General features: G+C 31.8%; 1 protein-coding gene across 1 annotated transcript in view; it reads left to right on the top strand.

The window, feature by feature from the left end:
* Window positions 1–23,097, top strand: part of LOC114335131 (gustatory receptor for sugar taste 43a-like) — a 92,099-nt gene that overhangs the window by 42,610 nt on the left and 26,392 nt on the right. Inside the window, exon 4 of the mRNA XM_050655942.1 lies at window positions 19,207–19,597. Coding sequence (XP_050511899.1) covers window positions 19,207–19,597 — 391 coding nt within the window. The remainder of the gene's footprint in view (window positions 1–19,206; window positions 19,598–23,097) is intronic.

Here is a 23,097-nt window from a genome sequence, read left to right as displayed (position 1 = left end):
TATTTTTAATATTTAAATAAAAGACATTTTCACCATGTAAATTTTTTTGAGTATCTTTAGAGTATTATTATTGAGTATTATTAGATTTATATATATAAACAAAGAGCTCTTTCGTTTTTGTTGTAAGTGAACGGTAAGAATAAGTTTTATTTAGAGTATCGATTTTTTACTTTTTTGAGTAACTTCAGTTTATTTTTTTTTGAGTTAATAAGAGTTATATTCGTTCACTTACATTATAGGTACATCTCGTATTTTGTTAGTTTTGCGGTGTTGGTGAATACACCAACGTATATGCAATTTGTTAACCATTTTTAAATAATTATTGTGTAATTTTTGTTTTTGTGGTTGACGTTTTTACGTTTTATTTGCATATATTATGTGAGCATTAAGAGATTTCATTGAGTATTTTAATAAATGTTTTGTTAAAGTGTACGATGTCGTTTTTTATTTATTATTTACAGCTCAAGACTAAGAACAATGTTGTTTTGTCGTAGCATTCTTGCTAATTTGTTATTGTTGTGTTATGTTTCGTTAATTATTGTTCCTTTGAGTATTTTTTGGTCAAAATACCTGGCGCCCTATATTTTCGTTTGAGTATTAAGTATTTCCGTTTCCTTAGAGTCCAAGTGTCAAACCAGCAGTTAATGTTATCTATTTACCTTTTGTCTATCTTCGTTTCATTAGCTCTATTCGCATACCATCGTTTATTCATTTAACACCTTTCATTGTAACAGAAGCCCAACACAAAGAACCATGCCCACATCTCTTCCGACTGAGCAACGTGGCCTTTGTTTCGTCAATGTAAACGATTGGACCTTTCCATCTTCGGTCATTCCTTATTCCATCCAAGGATAATATCGTCCTGATCCTTCTGGTTCAGCCTTCATGACCTCGTGTCCATCTGATCGTTATATGATAAGTCGTTCTTAAATTTATGGCAAATGAATCCTGCCAGATCATTTAACTCCATTCTGTATCTTTTACAGTTAGAGCTCCATTTCCCGCCCCCTATGATTTCCCGGAAATCGGGAAATTTAAAAATGAAGAGAAGAAATTGGTTTTTAATTATTTTTCACTCTCTTTTTTATTTTTCTATTTTATCTTCATTATTTTTCAATGCAATTAGTATTAAAACGTATAAATTTGATTAAATATTGAACATATTTAGAAACAGGAAAATTATAAATTTGTGTTTAATCTGAATTTTCGTTGTTTTTATTATTGAAATAAGTTTTAGGAAAACATAAATTGTTCAGTGTTTGATCTTTCCAGCTGATTCCTTTTTTGTACAGAAATTTGCTGAAATTATAAACACACGTTCGCTTTCTGTTGATGAAGGTCAGAAAGGTCTGATGTTTTTTAGTGCAGTGAGTAATTTTGTAAATGTCCGGTCAGCTGATTCGAATTGTCGTACAACGTGACCTCTTTTTTAATGACCGTTTATAATTTTTCATCGCATTCTTCATAAACATAAATTTAATTAAAAATTAATATTTACGATATAATCCTGGACCCTTCAAAATGAATCAGATCTTTTGCATAAACAATAGAATGTTTAGGCTTTAAAAATGTAACTAAAAAATGAAATATTTTAAGTGGAATTTGTTTCAAGCTTCGGTCATATGTCGTATAATCCGTGTATAATATTAATATACGACATAATATGACGGAAGCTCACAACAAATAAGAAGTGTGGAAAAGTCCTATTTAAAACGAAATATTTAAAAAAAAAACTCAAAAAACACAATTAAACGAATTTATAAGCGAAAACGTATGTTAACTATATGTGTACTGCAAGCTAACTTTTAAAACAACTCTGTGAGTGACGTATTTCGCGCCAAGGAGGATCCGCCCACAAATGTGTACCATCCTATCTCTGGTTGAGTGTATCGTGACTATTACTAAATATAAGGGATACAAGTTTTTCTACGCTGTTTCTTTGTAGCATTTTAACTTTACCGAAATATCTTATTGGAGTACTGCATCACCTACTTTTCCTGTGGTACCATATTATCATTCTTAGGTGTTGGCGATGCTTTTGATCCAAATAGTTTGTATATAGTAAGCTCTAAACATTTCTGATACATACCGTGTTTCCTATCAACTGCTCTATATTTTCAGCCACAAGATTCGACATTAGAATACGAAACATCATCAGGGAACAATGTGGCGTGCAAGATGTAGTCAGATGGGGTACGCAAAGACGAAGAGGATACTTCAGTCATGTAAAAAAAATGGAGAAGCACAGACTAACAAGAATTGCTCTAGAAGGAAAACCAGCAGGCAAGCGTCCAGGGGAGACCACCAAAAATTGAAGAGATAGCTTCCAGTCTACCTCTCAAGAAATACTTCAACGTCGGAATTAACAGATCGACAGATCTACAACAAGTATAAGAATAAAAAGAAAATTCGACCTCTACTTTTCTTATTCAATTTTGATTTTAGGGTTCTTGTCAACCCACCTGGCCAGTGTGAAAAGATAAGGCCAAAACATCCCCTGTGAAATGTCGAATATCCGAAATCGCAGAATCTAGCATTGGAAGCTTCGGGCAGTCCGATAAATTCTAGAAAACATCCACAAAAACATCACATATAGTGGAGTCACTGAAGGTTTTCACCTCCGATTTCGTTGAACCTTCATCGATTTTCATGAAAATTGGTGAGTAGTTAGAAGATACTTCAAGGAATAAACGTGACATGATGCCAACTTGCGCTTTCACCCTGGGGGTGGATGCCACCCCTTCTCGTGGGTGAAATTTTTTTTATTAAAAATAATACCAGAAATCCATAGAGGGCAACTTCTAAGCAAAATTTGTTACATAAAGTTATTACCATAAATTAATACCTTTTGAGTTATTAAATATCAAAGATTTTATTTTTCTTAAAAAAATGCGTGTTTTAAAGCTGTTTTTCACGTATTACCCAATAGACGAGGAAGGATCTGTTTTTAGGTAGATATGACAGGTGGCATTCAGATTTTTGCGGATAAAGTTAGGTGATAACTTCGTTAATAATAATTGACTTATGCTCCTTCTAAAATATGCCCGGAACATTAATAAAAAAAGTAAAATATTTAAAAATTTCAAAAAATTTCGTTTTTTTTTCTATTTTCTTTGCTTATTACTTTAAAACGATTCAATTTGGAACAAAGTCGTATAGGAATAAAACAAAGATAATTAAATTTTATATCAGGTGCGATTAGTTAAAAATGTCTGAATTTATCACCCTTGCTGCAAACTAGCAATAAAAATAAAATAATGGCAAAACAAGTCTGTCTTTATTTAATGTTTTTCCATCATTTAGGCTACACTTGGAACCTTTCTAATTCGCTTAGAAAATTTTTGTAATGTGCTAAAACCGTTTACCAAATTTCATTAAAATTGACTTACTAGATTTTGCATAATAATTTGCAATCTAACCTTTTTTTAAAAAATTAAATTTTTTTAAAATCTGGCACAACAAAAACTAGTACATATAAAGATTTGTCAATTTTTTGCATTAATAAAACACATATCTAATGCACTTTACGGAATTGAAATCGGATTATTTACGCAGCCTCGGCAATGTTTTAAAGTTATAAACAATTTTTTGGCTTGTAAACAAATTAATGCTGTGGCCAGGAGGGGGTGCTATGGGCTCCTTTATTTAGATGGACTTACCCAAGGTTTTTTATGTATTTTGACCAGCAGAACACGAATTTTTTGGGTAACAGTTGATCCGGATATCGATAAGATTGTTATAAAAAAAGAACTTGAGAAATTACGTAACATCGATTTTTTGTATTTCTTGGGTAATTCTAAGCAAAAAATGTTTTTACAAGTTTTTTCGTAGGATGCATAGTTTTAGAGATAAACGCGGTGGAACTTTAAAAAAATCGAAAAATTGCAATATTTGAACGCAAATAAATTTTGATTAAAAATAAATTAGCAATTCTGCTGACAGCATTTGAAAGTTTAAGTCAAATTATACCGGTTTTAATTATTTGCATTGCTAAAAATTAATTTTTTTATTATTAAATAAAGCTATTTGTTTATATGTCAAAAAATTGTTTATAATTTTAAAACATTTCTGAGGCCCCTTTAATAGTCCGATTTTATTTCTGTAAAGTGTATTAGATAGGTAAAGCACCTCTTTATATGTAAAAAAAATTAGCCAACTTCTAAATGGTCTACTTTTTGTTCAGAAAGATTTTAAAAAATTTGAACTTTTTTTACCGTTTAAGTAAGTTATAAGAATTTTCTAAGCGAATTACTAAGGTTGTAAGTACCACCAAAGGGGTTAAGAAACATTGAATAACAACAGGCGTATTTTGCCCCCTTATTTTGAATTTATTGCTATATTGCAGAAAAATTAATACCTTAAGGCATTTTTGACCAGCCGTATGTCATACAAAATTCAATTATCTTTATTTTATTTCTCTACGACTTTGTTTCAAAACGAATCGTTTTAAAGTTATAAGCAAAGAAAGCAGAAAAGAATCGATGTTTTTCGAAATTTTTAAATATTTTAATTTTTTTATTAATGTTCCGGGCATATTTGAGAAGGAGCATAAGTCAATTATTATTACAGAAGGTGTCACCTAACTTTATCTTTAAAAATCCGAATGCCACCTCTCACATCCAAAAATAGACGTTTTTTACAGATTAGTCCTGGTCTACAAAAACTATAACCTTTTGTAAAAAAGCTATTATTACAAAAATTAAAGATAATGAAAAATTTAATACACTCCCACTTAGAAAACTAAACTAATGTTATTTCAAATTGAGTTATGGGTAACTGAATGTATATTTTTTTCGACGAGTACTCAAATCTAAGTATTCAAGCTTACATAACGTGAAAACGATGCATTTTATCTAATATACTTTTTAAGCACGTGTTAAAGTACTTCGGAGCACCTATCAAATGAGCTCCAGTAGAAGTTAATAGCATCAAAAGTAAGCAAGTTATGATGAAAATAAAAGAACCATTTCGATTTTTTAGGAAAAAGTGAAAAATTAAACATACGCAATTTCCACAAAAATTAAAATTTGTAGCAATTCTAACAAGAATTTCTTTAGGTTAACCTAGTTAATAATTTCAACAATTTTTACCGGTTTAGAATGCATATTTTTGAAAAAAAAAATATAATTTAAAAAAATCAGACGCGACACTATATATATACACGAATTTTTCGATTTTCTAAATCTGACTGAATTGGAAATTGGGCCAACTCCCACAAGTTCAGGAAAAGACTCACCCATTCATATGTCAACCGTCCATTTTGGTCCAAGGGTGTGGATTTTACGGCCCTTCCTATTTAGGGTCTGTTTTTCGTTCTCGTCCCCAAAATTCCCAAATCTTCTAAAATTTAACTCCGACCTTTGCGGCTTCTAATAGAAGCGACCATTACCTTTCCAACGCATGCCTAATTTTGAAAATCAGTTATACCGTTCAAAAGTTACCGAGCTCAGAAATCTGAGTCAATTTTTATTTAAAAAAGGGAAAATGTTTGTGGATATGTATTATTGTGTTTGCATTTTATCAATCAAAAGCAAAATAAAAATTAAATTAAATTTTTTTTTAAATAACGCGGGCACAAAATTTGATACACCCTGTATATTGAGCTGTAGATATTTCTTAGAATGTAGTTTGGATGTAAGTAGATTTCTCTTTTAATGAGCTTTCCGATGAACCATTTAAGACTTTTGTGAATAATTAAAGTGAAAATAACGATGTATTTAGATTTAAAATGGACAAAGATTGTTTAGAGTATAGGTAATTATCAATTTCTAGAAATGGATAATTAAAAGAAAGTTGGAAATTTAATATCTTTGTGTCAACCCGAGTGAATGTTGTAGAGTTTCCACGAAAGTAAGTAGGATGGTAGGAATAATTTAAAAATGACTGTTTTGTTTGTCGAATGGAGAAGGAGGTTTCTGATGCTTGGCAATGTGGAAGGGGAAAAGTAGTTAGAATGATTGAGAGAGGTTGAAAAGGAAGGCATTATGTTTTTGGCATCGCTAAGGAGCGGTTCGACGTGTTAAGTGGATAGATAGTTAGCAGATACCAGTGGCTGTTTGATAGTGGAGAATAATGTTGAAAAGTGGAACGAGTGACAGATCATATTGAGACGAAATACCTCTTTGAATCTGTATTATTGTGAGAGGGAGAGCAGAGAATTTTTGGAGTCTTGTTTGAATCGAGTACGTGTCAAAAGAGAACCGGCTTGTTGGAGAATTGGTGCTGGTATGCTGATAGTTTTGAAGCTGGACAACGGAGAGAGGCCTTGATGAGTAGCCTTTTAACATAGTCAACGAGGGAGAGCTGTTTGGGGTCACGAGAAGACATCCGAGTGAGTAAAGCAAAAGGTCAGTCAATTTATGTGAAAGAGATTTTTATGTTCGGGAACTAAATTTTTGAGAAAAAAGCATATGAATTAAAATTCCTATATTTCAAAATATAAATAGTAAATATAGGTAATCTTGCGAAGACATAAATTTGTTTTGTTTAGTTTTTTTTACCAAAGTCATCGGGAACAAACCGATAAATTGTTTTTTGTTAACTATAATAAATTTAAGTGGTAAAAATTTCATGCGGACATCAGTGTCCACAGGTTTTTAGATTCGATAGATTTCAGAGTATTGATTTTGATAAATAAAAGACAATTCTGTATTTTTATTTTAATATTTTGCTTTATTTCTTTTCTTTATTTTATCCCGATTAGGATCAACTCAGAGATACTAAACCACGAGAGAAGATAAGTATAACATGAGATAATTTGGATTTTTTTTAATAGTATAAAAAAGGCACCCTGAGATTTTTTATTCAATTTTTATGTATGATTTGCGACAATTAAATAATTAATCAAATAAATAATAATTAATATAAAATTAATAAGAAGCAGATCATAACAACATGGCGAGCCAACGTTAGGGCATTAATGTATCTCTGGTTGTGAATTTGAAGGGAATAGGAAACGGAAAAACAGGTGAAGGTGAATTTATTTGCCCGTCGGAAAAAGTTTGATATATTTAAAATTTTTGAAATATTTGTTTGACTTAATTTTTTTTATCTAGGTACAATTTTACATGTTTATTTTATTTTTGATTGATTTGAATTTTGAAATATTTAAAAATTTGTGGGATAAATTGATTATATTTGGGGAGAGAAAAATTTTCGTCTCGACAGCATACAAGGTATTTTCGAATTTCATATTAGGCGGGGATAAATTTTAAATACATGTCGATAACAACCAGAAGCAAAAGTAAAGAAAACAAAAAACAAGAAGACATTTTCGGAACAACAATCATGGCATCAGAAAATCAAGAATTGTCAGGAATAGAGAAATTATTACAACTGATGCAACTCCAGTCACAAAAAATGGATAAAATGCAAGAAAATCAGGAGGAAACATCAAAGAAAATGGATAAAACACAACAAAAAATGGATCAAAAAATGGATGAAGCAAAAAGAATAATGCAAGAAAATCAGAAGGAAACAAAACAAGCCATAGAAGAGAACAACAAGAAAATGGAGGAACGCATAGAAAAGTATGAAATGAAAATTAAAGATCACATGCAAGAACAAGAAATGAGAATGAAGGATCACATGAAAGAACAAGAAATGAAAATTCAAGATAAAATAAAGGAGTTAACGAATGGCCAGAAAAAGAACTAGAAAATTTGGAAAATAAGTTGGAAAACGCATTACAAGAGGACAGACGAGAAATAGAAAGACAAATGGAGGAAATTAAGGATCAACAGAATTTCGGAGAAAGAAGAGAAACGATTATCCATAGTACAGAGGATGTAAAAATAAGATTTGGCGGGGATGTAAAAAAATTACACCCAGTAATTTTCATAAACAATTTAAAAAAGAAAATACGACACATCGGTAACTTCGAGACAGCCAAAGAAACGATAAGGAACCATATCTTAAAGATGAGGCGAGTTTATGGTTCGATAGCAAAGAAGAAGAATTGGACAATTGGCATAAATTTGAACAAAAGTTCCTGAGTTATTTCTGGGGAAAATACAACAACTAGAAATAAACAAGGAATTGCAAAATGGGAGGTACCATGATAGAATGGGTATTTCAGAGAAAACATATGCACTACAATTATATAATAATGCAAAACATCTACAGTACAATTATTAATCCGAAAAGCTAGTAGAACTGATAGCCAGACATTTTGAAGATACCTTAGAAGATCACATAACTCTACAAAACTACAAAGATATCGACAGTTTGTGCCAATTCTTACAAATACGAGAAGCAAAAATGAGAGAAAGAGAAATAAGAAGATCGCAAGATAATTATAGACAACGCGAAAATCGAGACCATAGAGATAGAAGACAGAACTTTAGGAGAGATTATACAAGAAGAGAAAACGAAAATAGAGACAATGGAAGAGGAAACTATGAACAAAGAAATCGGCAATGGAACGAAGACAGATATCGAGAAAACCAGAATAGAAATAACACCCGCACAAATCAAGAGGACAGAAATGATAATAGAAGGAATGAACAGGAAAATCGTGGAAACCGATACGGTTCCGACAGACAAAGAGAAAACAGAAGAGCGGTAAACAACACGCAAATATATGAAAATGAGGATGAGAGACAAAGCGACGCACGGAAGAAGAAGCGAAGAACAGCAAGCGTCTTTTCACGAAAGCGCTCACTAAAAACAAAAAAGCAAACAGGAATTTTTTGTCACCCGAAGGAATTTATTAAATTAGCAGAAAATAATGATAAAGGAAGTGGATCAAATTTAAAATTGGTAGATGGTTTTATAAATGAGAAACCGATTAAAATTATGATTGATACTGGTTCAGAATTTACTTTGATTAACAGGAAATTAATAGGAGAGGTGGATTTGACGAATTTGATTTACAAAATTCCCAGGGTAAATTTAGTGGGCGCAAATAAACTGACTTTGGCAACAATAAATGAAGGAATACGAATAAGGGTTCGATTGGGGAAGAAATTTTATGCACTACAATGTGTTATAATGCCAAACATGATGCATGATATGATCGTAGGAGTGGATAAATTGTCAGAAAAACATGTGGTGATAGATTTCAAAAATAACACGATGAAAATCACAGATGGAAAAGAAGAAGAACCTAACATGCTGGAAATGGACAAGGAACATGAGAAACGGAAAAAGGATAATGCAGACAAAAAACAAACGGTGGAAATGAATTTGGCAATTAAGCAAGGACAGAAAAAGGAGAAAAGAAAGCAGGAGAAGATAAGTAAAAACAATGAAAAATAAGAAAAAAGATTGACAAATGAAAATGAAGCTTGGGATTCCTCAAAAGAAGAGATGAGCCCAGCAGAAGAAAAAGAAGAAGAAAGATTGACACAAGAAAATGAAGATTGGGATTCCTCGAAAAAAGAGATGAGCCCAGAAGAAAAAGAGATCAGATTAGAAAAAGAGGGCGAAAAAGATACCATGGAAACTGTGGTATTTGAAGAAGAAGTATGCAAAATGGAGGAGGCAGAATACACAATAAACATGTGTAAAGAATCGGAGGAGAAAGAAATAAAATTGATATGTGGAGAAGAAAAGGAGAAGGAACTGCGTGAAATATTGAGGGAGTATGAAAATTTAATAAATGAAGAAAACAGAGTAGCCAAAAAGTATGAACATTCATTTGAGGTGAAAAACTTAGGAAATTTTCGATCGAAAACTTACCCCATCCCATATAAGTACCGACAGGAGGTGAAAGGAGAAATCAATAAAATGTTAGAAAATCAAATCATAGAGATATGTGACTCTCCGTATATCAACCCAATCGTGATTGTTAAAAAAAGTAGTGGAGAATTGAGGCTATGTTTGGATGCCCGGAATATAAATCAACACACGGTATCTCAATATGAATCACCTCTCAACATCGAGGCTATTTTTGGGAGAATTACAGGATCACATATTTTTTCTGAATTTGACTTAAAACATAGTTTTTGGTTGATACCTTTAGCAGAAAAATGTAGAAACTACACCGCTTTTTCGATCGATGGTATTGTGTACCGATTTAAAGTAGTGCCTTTTGGGTTACAAAGTGCTTGTGCAGCACTGGTATGAGCTCTGCATACAATATTAAACAGGTATGAAGATTTTATAGTACACTACATTGACGACTTACTAATTTTTTCACCAGATAAATCGAGTCATTTAAAACACATAAAAATTATATTAGAAGAGCTGGACAAGGCCGGATTAAAATTGAATATTGAAAAATGTCAATTTTTTCAAAAAGAAGTGACATATTTGGGTTTTAAATTGGAAACAAAAACAGTTAGTTTAGCCGAGGACCGGATAAAACTCATAGATGAATACCCAAGGCCAACGAATTTAAAAACATTGAGAGGTTTTCTTGGTACGATCAACTATTTCAAAAAACTAATTCCTGATTTGAGCCAGAAGGAGATTCCATTGATAAAATTACTGAAAAAAGGTGTTAAATGGAATTGGAAAGAAGAACAAGAGAAAGCTTTCCAAATATTAAAAGAAGAATTCTCGAAAGGAACTAAAATATATCATCCCATGTACAATTTACCTTTCATATTACGAACTGATGCGTCCATCCAAAAATTCGCGGGAGTTTTGTCGCAGATACAAAACAATCAAGAAGTGCCAATTTGTTTTATTTCCCGGGTGACAAAAACACACGAAAGAAAATACAGTGTGTCTGAATTAGAGTTTGCTAGCGTACTTTTTTGTGTAAATAAGTTAAGGTTTTATCTATTGGGAGCAAAATTTACAATTGAAACAGATCACGCAGCTTTAGTGCATATCATGAAAAATCGACTGGTTAACAATCGTATACATCGAGGAATTTTGTTGCTGAGGAATTATAAAGACAACATTATAGCCGACGCTCTCACACGTGATGAAGACACTGGAAAAAAGGAAGGAATTGTTTTTCAGGTGGAACTAAATATCTTGACACAAGAGGAAGGTGTATTTTCGTTAAACGAAATAAGAATAAATCAAGAAGAGCTGGAGGAAAAAGAAAAAAGAAGAGCGGAGAGAGAAAATGACATATTTTTCAAAAGAATCGATGGAAAGGAACTATATTTGGTAACACAGACATTGGCAGAGAGGATCATACAAAAATTACACAATGACAATGGGCATATCGGTAGCAGGAAGGTTTGGCTGGTTTTTCGAGAAAACTATATCTGCCGAAAGGATTACCGGATTGCCAAAGAAGTGACCCAAAAATGCGAAATATGTCAAAAATATAAAAGCAGAAATTTCAGAAATGAAAATATTGCTAAAAATATTGTATCCCGTCAAAAATTGGATATTGTGGCAATAGATATGTTAAGTGATCTGATAATGACCACGCAAAGGAACAAGCATATTTTGGTGATGGTTGATATTTTTTCAAAATACGTAAAGTTATACAGTTGCCGTACAACAAAGGGGGAAGAAATAATGAGAAAGATTGACAATTTTATAGCCACCGTAGGAACACCAAGAAGAATTCTTTTAGACAATGCGACGTATTTCCGGAGTGAGCGTTTCAAGGGACAGCTTCAAGACAGGGGAATAGGGACAAATTTTGTCAGTATCCGACATCCTCAAAGCAATCCTTCAAGGCGTTTTATACAGGAGACTACGAAATTCCTTCGCATTGCTGCAAATGGACAACATAGACGATGGGACAGGAAAGTGGCAGAAATAGAAAACTACTTAAACACGATTCCAAGTACGGTGACAAAAGAGACTCCGGAATATATCATGAAGGGTGTTATGCCATTACGGCCATGGGAAGAACCTGAGCAGAGGGAATACCAACCAGTCTTGGAAATTGTGCAGAGGAGGCTGCAGCGCAGTAATGAAAAATATCTCCAAAGACAAAATCATAATAGGAGACGACGCCCAGTGACTTTTCAGAAGGGAGAAAAGGTGCTGGTAAGGGCATTACGAGTATCAAATCTCACTGGGGACGTTTGCGCAAAACTAATGCTTATTTTCGAGGGTCCATACATCGTGCACAATGAAAATGGAATAAACAGTTATATCCTGAGGCATGTGGATTCAGAAAAGATACGAGGAGTTTACAATATCCATGATGTGTGCAAATACCACGAATAAAGACAAATGCATAAAATTTAAAATAGGATAAGAGAATTAGGTTAGGATAATATGATAACAAGAGAAAAGTGTTGTTGTCGAGAGAAAATCAATTTTTTTTTGTTGCACTTACTAGTACTGATTTTATCTCAAAACAAGGCGGGGATGTTATTGTGTTTGCATTTTATCAATCAAAAGCAAAATAAAAATTAAATTAATTTTTTTTTTAAATAACGCGGGCACATAAATTTGATACACCCTGTATATTGAGCTGTAGATATTTCTTAGAATGTAGTTTGGATGTAAGTAGATTTCTCTTTTAATGAGCTTTCCGATGAACCATTAAAGACTTTTGTGAATAATTAAAGTGAAAATAACGATGTATTTAGATTTAAAATGGAAAAAGATTATTTAGGGTATAGGTAATTATCAATTTCTAGAAATGGATAATTAAAAGAAAGTTGGAAATTTAATATCTTTGTGTCAACCCGAGTGAATGTTGTACAGTTTCCACGAAAGTATTTAGGATGGTAGGAATAATTTAAAAATGACTGTTTTGTTTATCGAATGGAAAAGGAGGTTTCTGATGCTTGGCAATGTGGAAGGGGAAAAGTAGTTAGAATGATTGAGAGAGGTTGAAAAGAAAGGCATTATGTTTTTGGCATCGCTAAGGAACGGTTCGACGTGTTAAGTGGATAGATAGTTAGCAGATACCAGTGGCTGTTTGATAGTGGAGAATAGTGTTGAAAAGTGGAACGAGAGACAGATCATATTGAGACGAAATACCTCTTTGATTCTGTATTATTGTGAGAGGGAGAGCAGAGAATTTTTGGAGTTTTGTTTGAATCGAGTACGTGTCAAAAGAGACCCGGCTTGTTGAAGAATTGGTGCTGGTATGCTGATAGTTTTGAAGCTGGACAACGGAAAGAGGCCTTGATGAGTAGCCTTTTAACATAGTCAACGAGGGAGAGCTGTTTGGGGTCACGAGAAGACATCCGAGTGAGTGAAGGAAAAGGTCAGTCAATTTATGTGAAAGAGATTTTTATATTCGGGAACTAAATTTTTGAGAAAAAAGCATATGAATTAAAATTCCAATATTTCAAAATATAAATAGTAAATATAGGTAACCTTGCGAAGACATAAATTTGTTTTGTTTAGTTTGTTTTACAAAAGTCATCGGGAACAAACCGATAAATTGTTTTCTGTTAACTATAATAAATTTAAGTGGTAAAAATTTCATTCGGACATCAGTGTCCACAGGTTTTTAGATTCGATAGATTTCAGAGTATTGATTTTGATAAATAAAAGACAATTCTGTATTTTTATTTTAATATTTTGCTTTATTTCTTTTCCTTATTTTATCCCGATTAGGATCAACTCAGAGATACTGAACCCACGAGAGAAGATAAGTATAACGTGAGATAATTTGGATTTTTTTTAATAGTATAAAAAAGGCACCCTAAAATTTTTATTCAATTTTCATGTATGATTTGCGACAATTAAATAATTAATCAAATAAGTAATAATTAATATAAAATTAATAAGAAGCAGATCATAACATTATGTATGTATGTATGTGTGCGGAAAAGTTAAACCGATCTGAATTTTTTTTCTGTGTTTGAAGAGGGGGTGAGGGCCGCTTCAGAACCGGTGTAGTTTGTAAGTTTTGACTACCCATAAGCCAGCTATAGGACTTGGTAGGTATAAAACGGCATATTTTTTGGCAGTATATATCTTCGGTTCAAGAAAAGACAGGAGAACAGTGAATACACCAAATCAATAGCGTTCAGCTAAGCTTTCAAATGGTGTCTGAGCTATCCGTATCAGACATACACATGGCTCAGTATAGCCGAAAAACTGAAAAACTAAGCTTTTAAAATTTTGGTTTTTTGACAATTACTCAAAATTTTAACCTACGAATTACGCCAATAACTGAGCGTTTATAGAAGGACTCAAGACAAATCTAATGGTGTATACCCTATATCCGGAAAATTCGAATTTTTAATTTATAGGCTTCATAAATATGATCAAATCTATTTCTTATGGGAAAAACAGTTTTTCAAGCTCAATAATTCCTTTAATAGCTTCAGTTATCATACTTGACCTTAGATGCATAAGATACTACTTGTCAATACGTTCCAAACTTACGTTTAGTGAACAAAATCGGTTAAGCCGTTTGGAAGTTATTAAGCTACAAACGTATAATCCAATTAACGATTATTCCCTAAATAGTTTCTGTAGTTGTAGTGGTTACGACGCTAATTTGAAATGGCAACGGGCAATTCGAGTTCATTTACCGGCCATCCCAATATTTTTATTTCGAATAGAAAAAAAATCTAGTGTACATTAGATGGACACTAGATCATTTGGGAGATAATGCGACAAAGGCGACCATTTATAAAGCCTAACGTGTAATCGAGCAACATTGCATTCAACTTTATACATTTAATATATAAATAACTTTGAAAAAGCTAAACGCCGTAAAAATGATAGGTCTGGATCCCGCGTATGAAAAGAAAGTTGATTAATAGCAAGCTGAAAATTTGTTAATAGCTTAAGGGTGTCTAGTCGGATAAACTTTGATATATGGTCACACTGGAACAGGGGCAGTTTTAATTATGGAACAGGTTAAAAATTTGGAACGGTCACACCACGAAAACGGCACATTTATTTTATCCGACAGAACAGACTTAAACTCACCGAACAGAGATTAAACTCTCATGCAAAAATCAGACTGCTATTTATCACTAAATGGGCGTTGTAATGAGTGAAACATGAAGAATATGTCAAATGACAGGAATTATGACAAGTGATAAGTAGCAGACTGATTTTTACATGAGATTTTAATCTTTGTTCGGAGAGTTTAAGTCTGTTCTGTCGGACAAAATAAATGTGCCGTTTTCGTGGTGTGACCGTTCCAAATTTTTAACCTATTTCACAATTAAAACTGCCCCTGTTCCAGTGTTCCCATATATCAAAGTTTATCCGAATAGACACCCTTAAGCTATTAATAAATTTTCAGCTTGCTATTAATCAACTTTTTTTTCATACGCGGGATCCAGACCTATGAGAGGCGCATACAATATTCCAGCTACAAAAGATCTGATATGAATATTACGTGGCGCGAAAATGTATTTTCAGTTTGATGCAAAACAAAATTCTAGTTTTATTTTAAAATATTTTTTCATAATACTTGCTAAATTTGAAGTAAACGCTCCACAAAAGGGTTTCAAAATTCAAACTGTATCAAATTTACTCTTTTGTGGCGCGTTTTATTCCAAATTGGGCAAATAATATGAAAAAATCTTTTAAAATAAAACTTGAATTTTGTTTTGCATCAAAATGAAAATACATTTTCGCTCCACGTAATATTCATATCAGATCTTTTGTAGCTGGAATATTGTATGCGCCACTCATTTTTACGGCGTTTAGCGGTTTTTTATTCTTATACTCAATATACGTAAAAAGTCATATATAACTAAATTTTAGTTTTTTCTGTTCCAAATACTTTATCCATTTTACTATCTCCGTAGAGTAAAAAATAACCGACATAGAAACGTTTAATATTTCAATTTTGCTTCGAGAACCATGTAACCGGGGCCATTTAACCTTTTATTTTTAAAAATGTAGAAGGAAATGTAGAAGGGACTAATTTTGACGTTTTTAATAGCTCTTGGAATCAAATTTTAATTAGTTTTTAGTTGAACCTTATATCTTGAAAACTAACGGAGTTATTTACAAAAAAAAACAATAACATTTTTTGAAGAAAATTTAAAAGATGCATTTTGAAACATTTTTGGTGCATAAATTTTAATGCTATCAACTTGTTCGAGGGCTTATTTGATAGATATTTCTTTGAACTTTGACAAATGTTTAATAAGTTCATGTTATAAAATGTATCATTTTTCCGGTGTTTAAGATTGAATACTTAGATTTGGGTACTCGACGAAAGAAATATATATTCAATTACCTATAACTCACTTTTAGTTAACACTGAAAGGTTTTACTGGTAAGGAGTTTATTTTATTTCCTATTAGTCTCAATTTTGATAATAATAACTTTTTTGCAAAACGTATAGTTTTTGAGGTATTTATGAAAAATCGGTTAAAAACATACATTTTTCTCACGAAAAATTAAAATTTTTGATTTTTAATAACTCAAAAAGCTTTGATTTATTTTAATAAATTTATATAACAAATGTTGCTTATAATTTGTTCCTCTATCGAATTGTGGGGTTATTTTTAATAAAATAATTTTCACCTCCTAGGAGGGGTGGCATTCACCCCCAGGTTAAAAGCGCAAGTTGTCACCATTTCACCTTTGTTCCTTGAGATATCCTCTAAGAATTCACCAATTTTTTTGCAAATCGATGGAGGTTCAACGAAATCGGAGGTAATAGCTCAATTCCACCTTCAGTGACTATACTAATAACTGAGTGATTTATAACATTGAACTACATTCATCACACACACATACTAATTTTGGAAGAAAATCTGCTAGAATTAGAAGAAGAAATTAGGAGTTTTTGAGTTATTTATGAAAAATCGGTTAAAAACATACACTTTTCACGAAAAATTAAAATCTTTGATCTTTAATAACTCAAAACTTTTGATTTATTTTAATAAATTTATATAACAAATTTTGCTTATAATTTGTCCCTCTATCGAATTGTGGGGTTATTTTTAATAAAATAATTTACATCCCCGAGGAGGGGTGGCATTCACCCCCAGGGTAAAAGCGCAAGTTGGCACCATGTCACCTTTGTTCCTTGAGATATCCTCTAACCACTCACCAATTTTCATGCAAATCGATGGAGGTTCAACGAAATCGGAGGTAATAGCTCATATCCACCTTCAGTGACTGTACTAATAACTGAGTGATTTATAGCAACATTGAACTATGTATATTCATCATACGCACACTAATTTTGGAAGAAAATCTTCTAGAATTAGAAGAAATTAAGAAAGTGGACAGCGATAGGACTGGCAGACGTACGACGGAAAAGAAGAAGTGTATAGAACAAAAAGTGTCCCCCAACTATTCTACTTATGCACCTATTTGTGGTGTTATTGACGAATGTTTAATATCATGGACTGATTGCAAAATAAAACGAAGCCCAATTTCGCGAATTAGTACGTTCTTTATAGGTCTGGATCCCGCGTATGAAAAAAAAGTTGATTAATAGCAAGCTGAAAATTTGTTAATAGCTTAAGGGTGTCTAGTCGGACCAACTTTCATATATGGGAACACTGGAACAGGGGAAGTTTTAATTGTGGAACAGGTTAAAAATTTGGAACGGTCAGACCACGAAAACGGCACATGTATTTTGTCCGACAGAACAGACTTAAACTCTCCGAACAGAGATTAAACTCTCATGCAAAAATCAGGCTGCTATTTATCACCAAATGGGCGTTTTAATGAGTGGAACATGTAGAATATGTCAAATGACAGGAATTATGACAGGTGATAAATAGCAGTCTGATTTTTGCATGGGAGTTTAATCTCTGTTCGGAGAGTTTAAGTCTGTTCTGACGGACAAAATAAATGTGCCGTTTTCGTGGTCTGACCGTTCCAAATTTTTACCTGTTCCACAATTATTACTGCCCCTGTTACAGTGTTCCCATATATCAAAGTTTATCCGACTAGACACCCTTAAGCTATTAACAAATTTTCAGCTTGCTATTAATCAACTTTTTTTTCATACGCGGGATCCAGACCTATTAACGGTAAAATATTGCAAAACCTTCAAATTTTAAAGAACCGCTTGGATTGACATGAAATTTGGCAAACACATAGTTAATAAGTCAAAGAAAAAAAGTGATATTGTGCCGATGTGTGCTTTTGCCCTGGGGGTGAGTTTCGCCCCTTCTCGTTGGTGAAAAAGTATATGAAAACTTTTGTTCTGTAGAGCTTTTTCACTAAGTCAATACTTTTCGAGTTATTTGCGAGTGAATTTATTCATTTTTAAACAAAATAAGTATTTTGTCGAAAAAAATATTCTTAATAAAAATATAGTTTATAAAAAAAATTAAAAAAATGGTGCATATACTAAGTCTGTAGACCCAGTCTAAGCAAAGTTGTAGCTAATAAGATGTAGGTTCTTATTCGTCAAATTCCAAATCGAATATTTCATCGAAAAATAACCAAAAAAACGGAACACTTTTCGGGGACCCCTAATTTCAACTTTTTAAAGTGTTTAAAAAAAGGTTTATTTTTGTTTTTACAAAAAACTTCTAACCTTAATAGTAAGTTGGTTATGCTGAAAATATTGTTGGTACCTTTTATTTTTTGGTAAAAAAATCGCGAAAAGCACCCCCTAATTAGCATATCAAATAAAATTAATCGTTACCGCTTCACAAGTTACTTAAGCTATTTATTCTTTATACGATCTGTAAGTCTCAGCGGTTTAAAGTGCTTATTCTTGAGAAGGCTGTAGTTAAAATTGCTTGAACGAGTCACTAATCGCTAGTGTATGCAAATTTTGAACAGCCATAGCATAACCGATTTTTGTCTAACAGGAAAACAAAAAGTCCAAAATATTCAGAAAAGCAAAACGTAGATTTTATTACTTCTTGAGATTTTTGGCGTTAATAATTTTTAAGTTATTTTGAAAAAGATCAATTTTTTCAAAATTAAAAATTTTAAAATTTTATTTTATAACCATTTTTTTTTTCAAAAATAAGCACGTTAAATCGATGAAACTTACAGATCATATAGACACAATATAAATAAAGCAACATGTGAAGCGGTAACGATTAATTCTATTTAAGTTGTTAATTAGGGAGTGATTTTAATTTTAATGCGTTAAAAATCGCGTTACGTAATACTTGAACGCTCCATTAAGATAATGAAGTTCTAACTAGTAGGGATACAAACAAAAGCCATCATTATAAGAATAAATGCCTTACCGATGCTCCTGGAAGATTACAATTCATTTAATCATTCTTCTAAATATTTAAAAATCGTTTTTTGCTCTCCTGAGAAATTTGTTTTTTTGCAGTTACGTCATTCTTTTTCCGGACCGGCGATATAATATTATGCACTTGTGTTTTACTTATGCACACACAGTATATTTAGTATATATAATATATAATCTAAATGCAATAAATTATTTTATTTAAACTGATTTAATTTTAGGCAGATGACTTTACCAAATATATACCATCTATACAGAAATATAAGATCTACAACAAAATTCTATATTCTACAATTTTAACTAAGATGTTTATATACACGACTGATTTAGCAGTATGGGCCAAAATTGCACTTCCACATTCTAGTATAACTTCTTATTTGATACGTCAATTACCTTTGTACGTATTATTCGTCACAATGGAATTTGCCTCAATATATTACCATTTTTTAGTAAAGTGTTTAAATGAGAGGCTGAAGTACTTAAACACTCGTTTGAAGGGCTATTCATGTAATTACAAAAATCCAGATAAAAAATCCATAATTGATGGTTCCATCACAAAATATGATTCTAAATTTTTTCTTCAGAATGACATTATGTTTGACAGGAGATCAGGTATGTTACTATTTATATTAATAATTAATATTCTAGTATTAGCCCAGTCGGGATAGCATTTTTGACCTTGCATTACGAGCTGTCCAAAATTTTATTTTTTTAATCTTTAGAGGGGATCAATAGTAGCATAAATTTAAAATCTTGACTGAATTCCACTGTTGCGTCAGCCGCCATCTTGATTTTAAACGAGAACCGTTTTTGCTCAATACTACGCCATGTTCAACTTTTCGACAAAAAGTGTAAAAACTAAAATTGTTGAAAATGTGATTTTCTATAAATTCGTTTATTATAATTTTTTTCATGCGGTTGATATTTTCCGAGTTATGGGGGAAAATAGTGACAGTTAAAGCATAATTATTGAATTATTAAATTATCTCGTTTATTATTAGTTTTACAACAAATATGTACCTATAGAAAAATGAAGAGAATTAAATTTTGTAGGTACAATGTTAACCTCTTTCATTTTTTTGATAAAATCAATATTTAAGGTAGTACGTATGCGGTAAAAGTGCGAGCGTAAGACCTGATTGATTTTATAACAATGGTTCTTGTTCAATTTCTCCGCCATTTTCAACTTTTCGACAAAAGGTGTAAGGACTCAAATTGTTGCAACTACGATTTACTACCATTTTTCGAGAGAACCAGTGGCGGGTCTACCAGAGGGGGGGAATTGGTTGAATGGTTGAAATATTAAAATATATTAGCTGACATGAAACTTAAAATATCAACTGACAAATTCAACCAATAAAACCCGCTAGAATATATTTAAGTGAACTTAATGAATATAAGTTATTATTTATGTCTTTTATGTAAGTACTTAGTTTTGTTGGTGTTTCATTGAAAGTTTCAAAAATTGTATAAAATATAATTCTCTTTTTTTTTGTTTATGTACAATTATGTCGTAAAATTAATAATAAATGACACAATTCAATAATTATGCTTCCCCTTCGCTTCCCCAGTAGAGATTTTAAATTTACACTACTATTGATCTCCCCTAAAGGATAGAATTATAAAATTTGGGGGAGCTCGGAAACAACATTCAATTCAATAATTATGCTCCCCCACCACTTTTTACTATTTTCCCACTTAACTCGGAAAATATTAGACGCATAAAAAAATTGTTAAAAAGAAATTGTAGGAAATCATATTTGGAACAATTATAGTTAGTCCGTTCTTTAACGGTAAAATATTGCAAAACCTCTAAATTTTAAAGGACCGCTTGGATTGACATGAAATTTGGCATACACATAGCTAACAAGTCAAAGAAAAAAAATGATATTGTGCCGATATGGGCTTTTGCCCTGGGGGTAATTTTCATCCCCTCTTGGGGGTGAAAAAATATTCGTCCTAAGAAAGTCAGGAAATCGATAAACTGGCTAATTTTAAGTAACTTTTGTTCTATAGAGTTTTTTCACTAAGTCAATACTTTTCGAGTTATTTGGCAGTGAATATAACTGGCATGAAATAACTCAAATAGTAAGTATTTTGTCGAAAAAACATTCTAAGCAAAAATATAGCCTGTAAAAAATTTAAAAAAATGGTGTACATATCACTTCTCTACACCTAGTAGAAGCAGAGTTATAGCTAATGAAAAATAGGTTCATATTCGTCAAATTCCAAATGGAATACTTTAACGTGAAATAACCAAAAATGAAGCACATTTCGGGGAAAACTCATTAAAACTTATTAAAAGTGTTTAAAAAAAGCTTCATTTTTATTTTATAAAAAAAAATTCTAGCATCAAAATTAAACAAGTTACGCTCAAAATAAAGTTAGTCCCTTTTGGTTTTGGTAAAAAAATCGAGAAAATCACCCCCTAATTAGTATCTTAAATGAACTTAATCGTTACGACTTCACAAGTTTCTTGACTCGTGTATATATTGTTTATATGATCTGTAAGTTTCATCGGTTCAAAGTCCTTATTATTGAAAGGGCTGTAGTTAAAATGGGTTGAACGAGTCACTGATCACGAATGTATGCAAATTTAGAAACACCAAATCTCAGTCAATTTTTGTCTAACAGAAAAACAAAAAAATACATGATATTCAGAAAAGCAAATCTGAGTTTTTTGTTTTTCGGGAATTTTGGTATCTCTAACAGTTTTTAAGTTATTTTGAAAAAAAGCATATTTTTCAAAATTAAAATTTTTAAAAATTTTACTTTGAAACCAAATTTTTTCAAAAATAAGCACTTTAAATCGATGAAACTTGCAGATCATATAAACACAACAAAAGTTAAATAATTTGTGGAGCGGTAACGATTAATTTCATTTAACTTGCTAATTAGGGGGTGGTATTCCCGATTTTTTTTTTGCAAAAACAAAAGGGACCAACTTTATTTTGAGCGTAACTTGCTTAAATTTAAAGCTAGAAACTTTTTGTAAAAACAGAAATAAAGCTTTTTTAAACACTTTAAAAAAGTTATAATGGGTTTTTCTAAAAAAGTGCTTAATTTTTTGGATATTTTACGTCGAAATATTTTATTTGAAATTTGGTGAATATGAATCTATTTTTCATTGGCTATAACTCTAGTTCTACAAGATTAAGAGACCTAACGCGTACACCATTTTTTTTTTACTTTTTTATAGGCTGTATTTTACTAAGAACGTTTTTTTCGACAAAATACTTACTTTTTGAGTTATTTGCGAAAAACCGTCTAAAAATGTGGTTATTTTGTTGAAAAATGAACATATTCACTCGTCATTATCTCGAAAAGTGTTGACTTGGCGAAAAAGCTCTATAGAACAAAAGTTACTTAAAATTAGTCAGTTTACTCATTTCCGGACTTATTTTGGACATATATTTTTTCACCCTAAAGAGGGGGTGAAAGTCACCCCCAGGGCAAAAGCACACATCGGCACAATATCACTTTTTTTCTTTGACATGTAAGCTATACGTATGCCAAATTTCATGTCAATCCAAGCGGTTCTTTAAAATTTAGAGCAAAAACCGTGAAAGAATGGACTAAGTCGAAAATGGCGTTGATTGTGAACAAAAACAATTGCTATAAAATCAATTAGGTCTTACGCTCGCGCCATTTACCGCATACGTACTACCTTAAATACTAATTTTAGCAAAAAAATGAATTGTATAAAAATTGTGTAGAATTTAATCCTCTCTATTTTTGTATAAAAGCATTTTTGTCGTAAAACTAATAAAAAACGAGATAATTCAATAATTATGATCTAACTGTCATTATTTTCCGACCGCACGAAAAAACTGTAACAATAGGAATTATAGAAAATGACATTTTTAACAATTTTGGTTCGTATACGTTTTGTCTTAAAGTTGAAAATGGCGGAGACATTGGGCAAAAGCAGTTCTCGTTTAAAATCAAGATGGCGGCTAACGCAACGGCGAAATGCAGTCGACAATTTAAATTTACACTACTATTGACCCCACCTAAAGATTAAAAAAATAAAATTGGCGGCAACTCCTAATGCAAGGTTAGGCCTGTTATTCGTCTAACCCGACTGGACTATATTTTTATTATAGACGCAA

The sequence above is a fragment of the Diabrotica virgifera genome, chromosome 7, assembly GCF_917563875.1.
Source record: "Diabrotica virgifera virgifera chromosome 7, PGI_DIABVI_V3a".
In the NCBI taxonomy this organism is placed as follows: domain Eukaryota; kingdom Metazoa; phylum Arthropoda; class Insecta; order Coleoptera; family Chrysomelidae; genus Diabrotica; species Diabrotica virgifera.
Note: the sequence above shows the minus strand (reverse complement) of the source record. Positions and strands in the feature narration are given on the sequence as shown.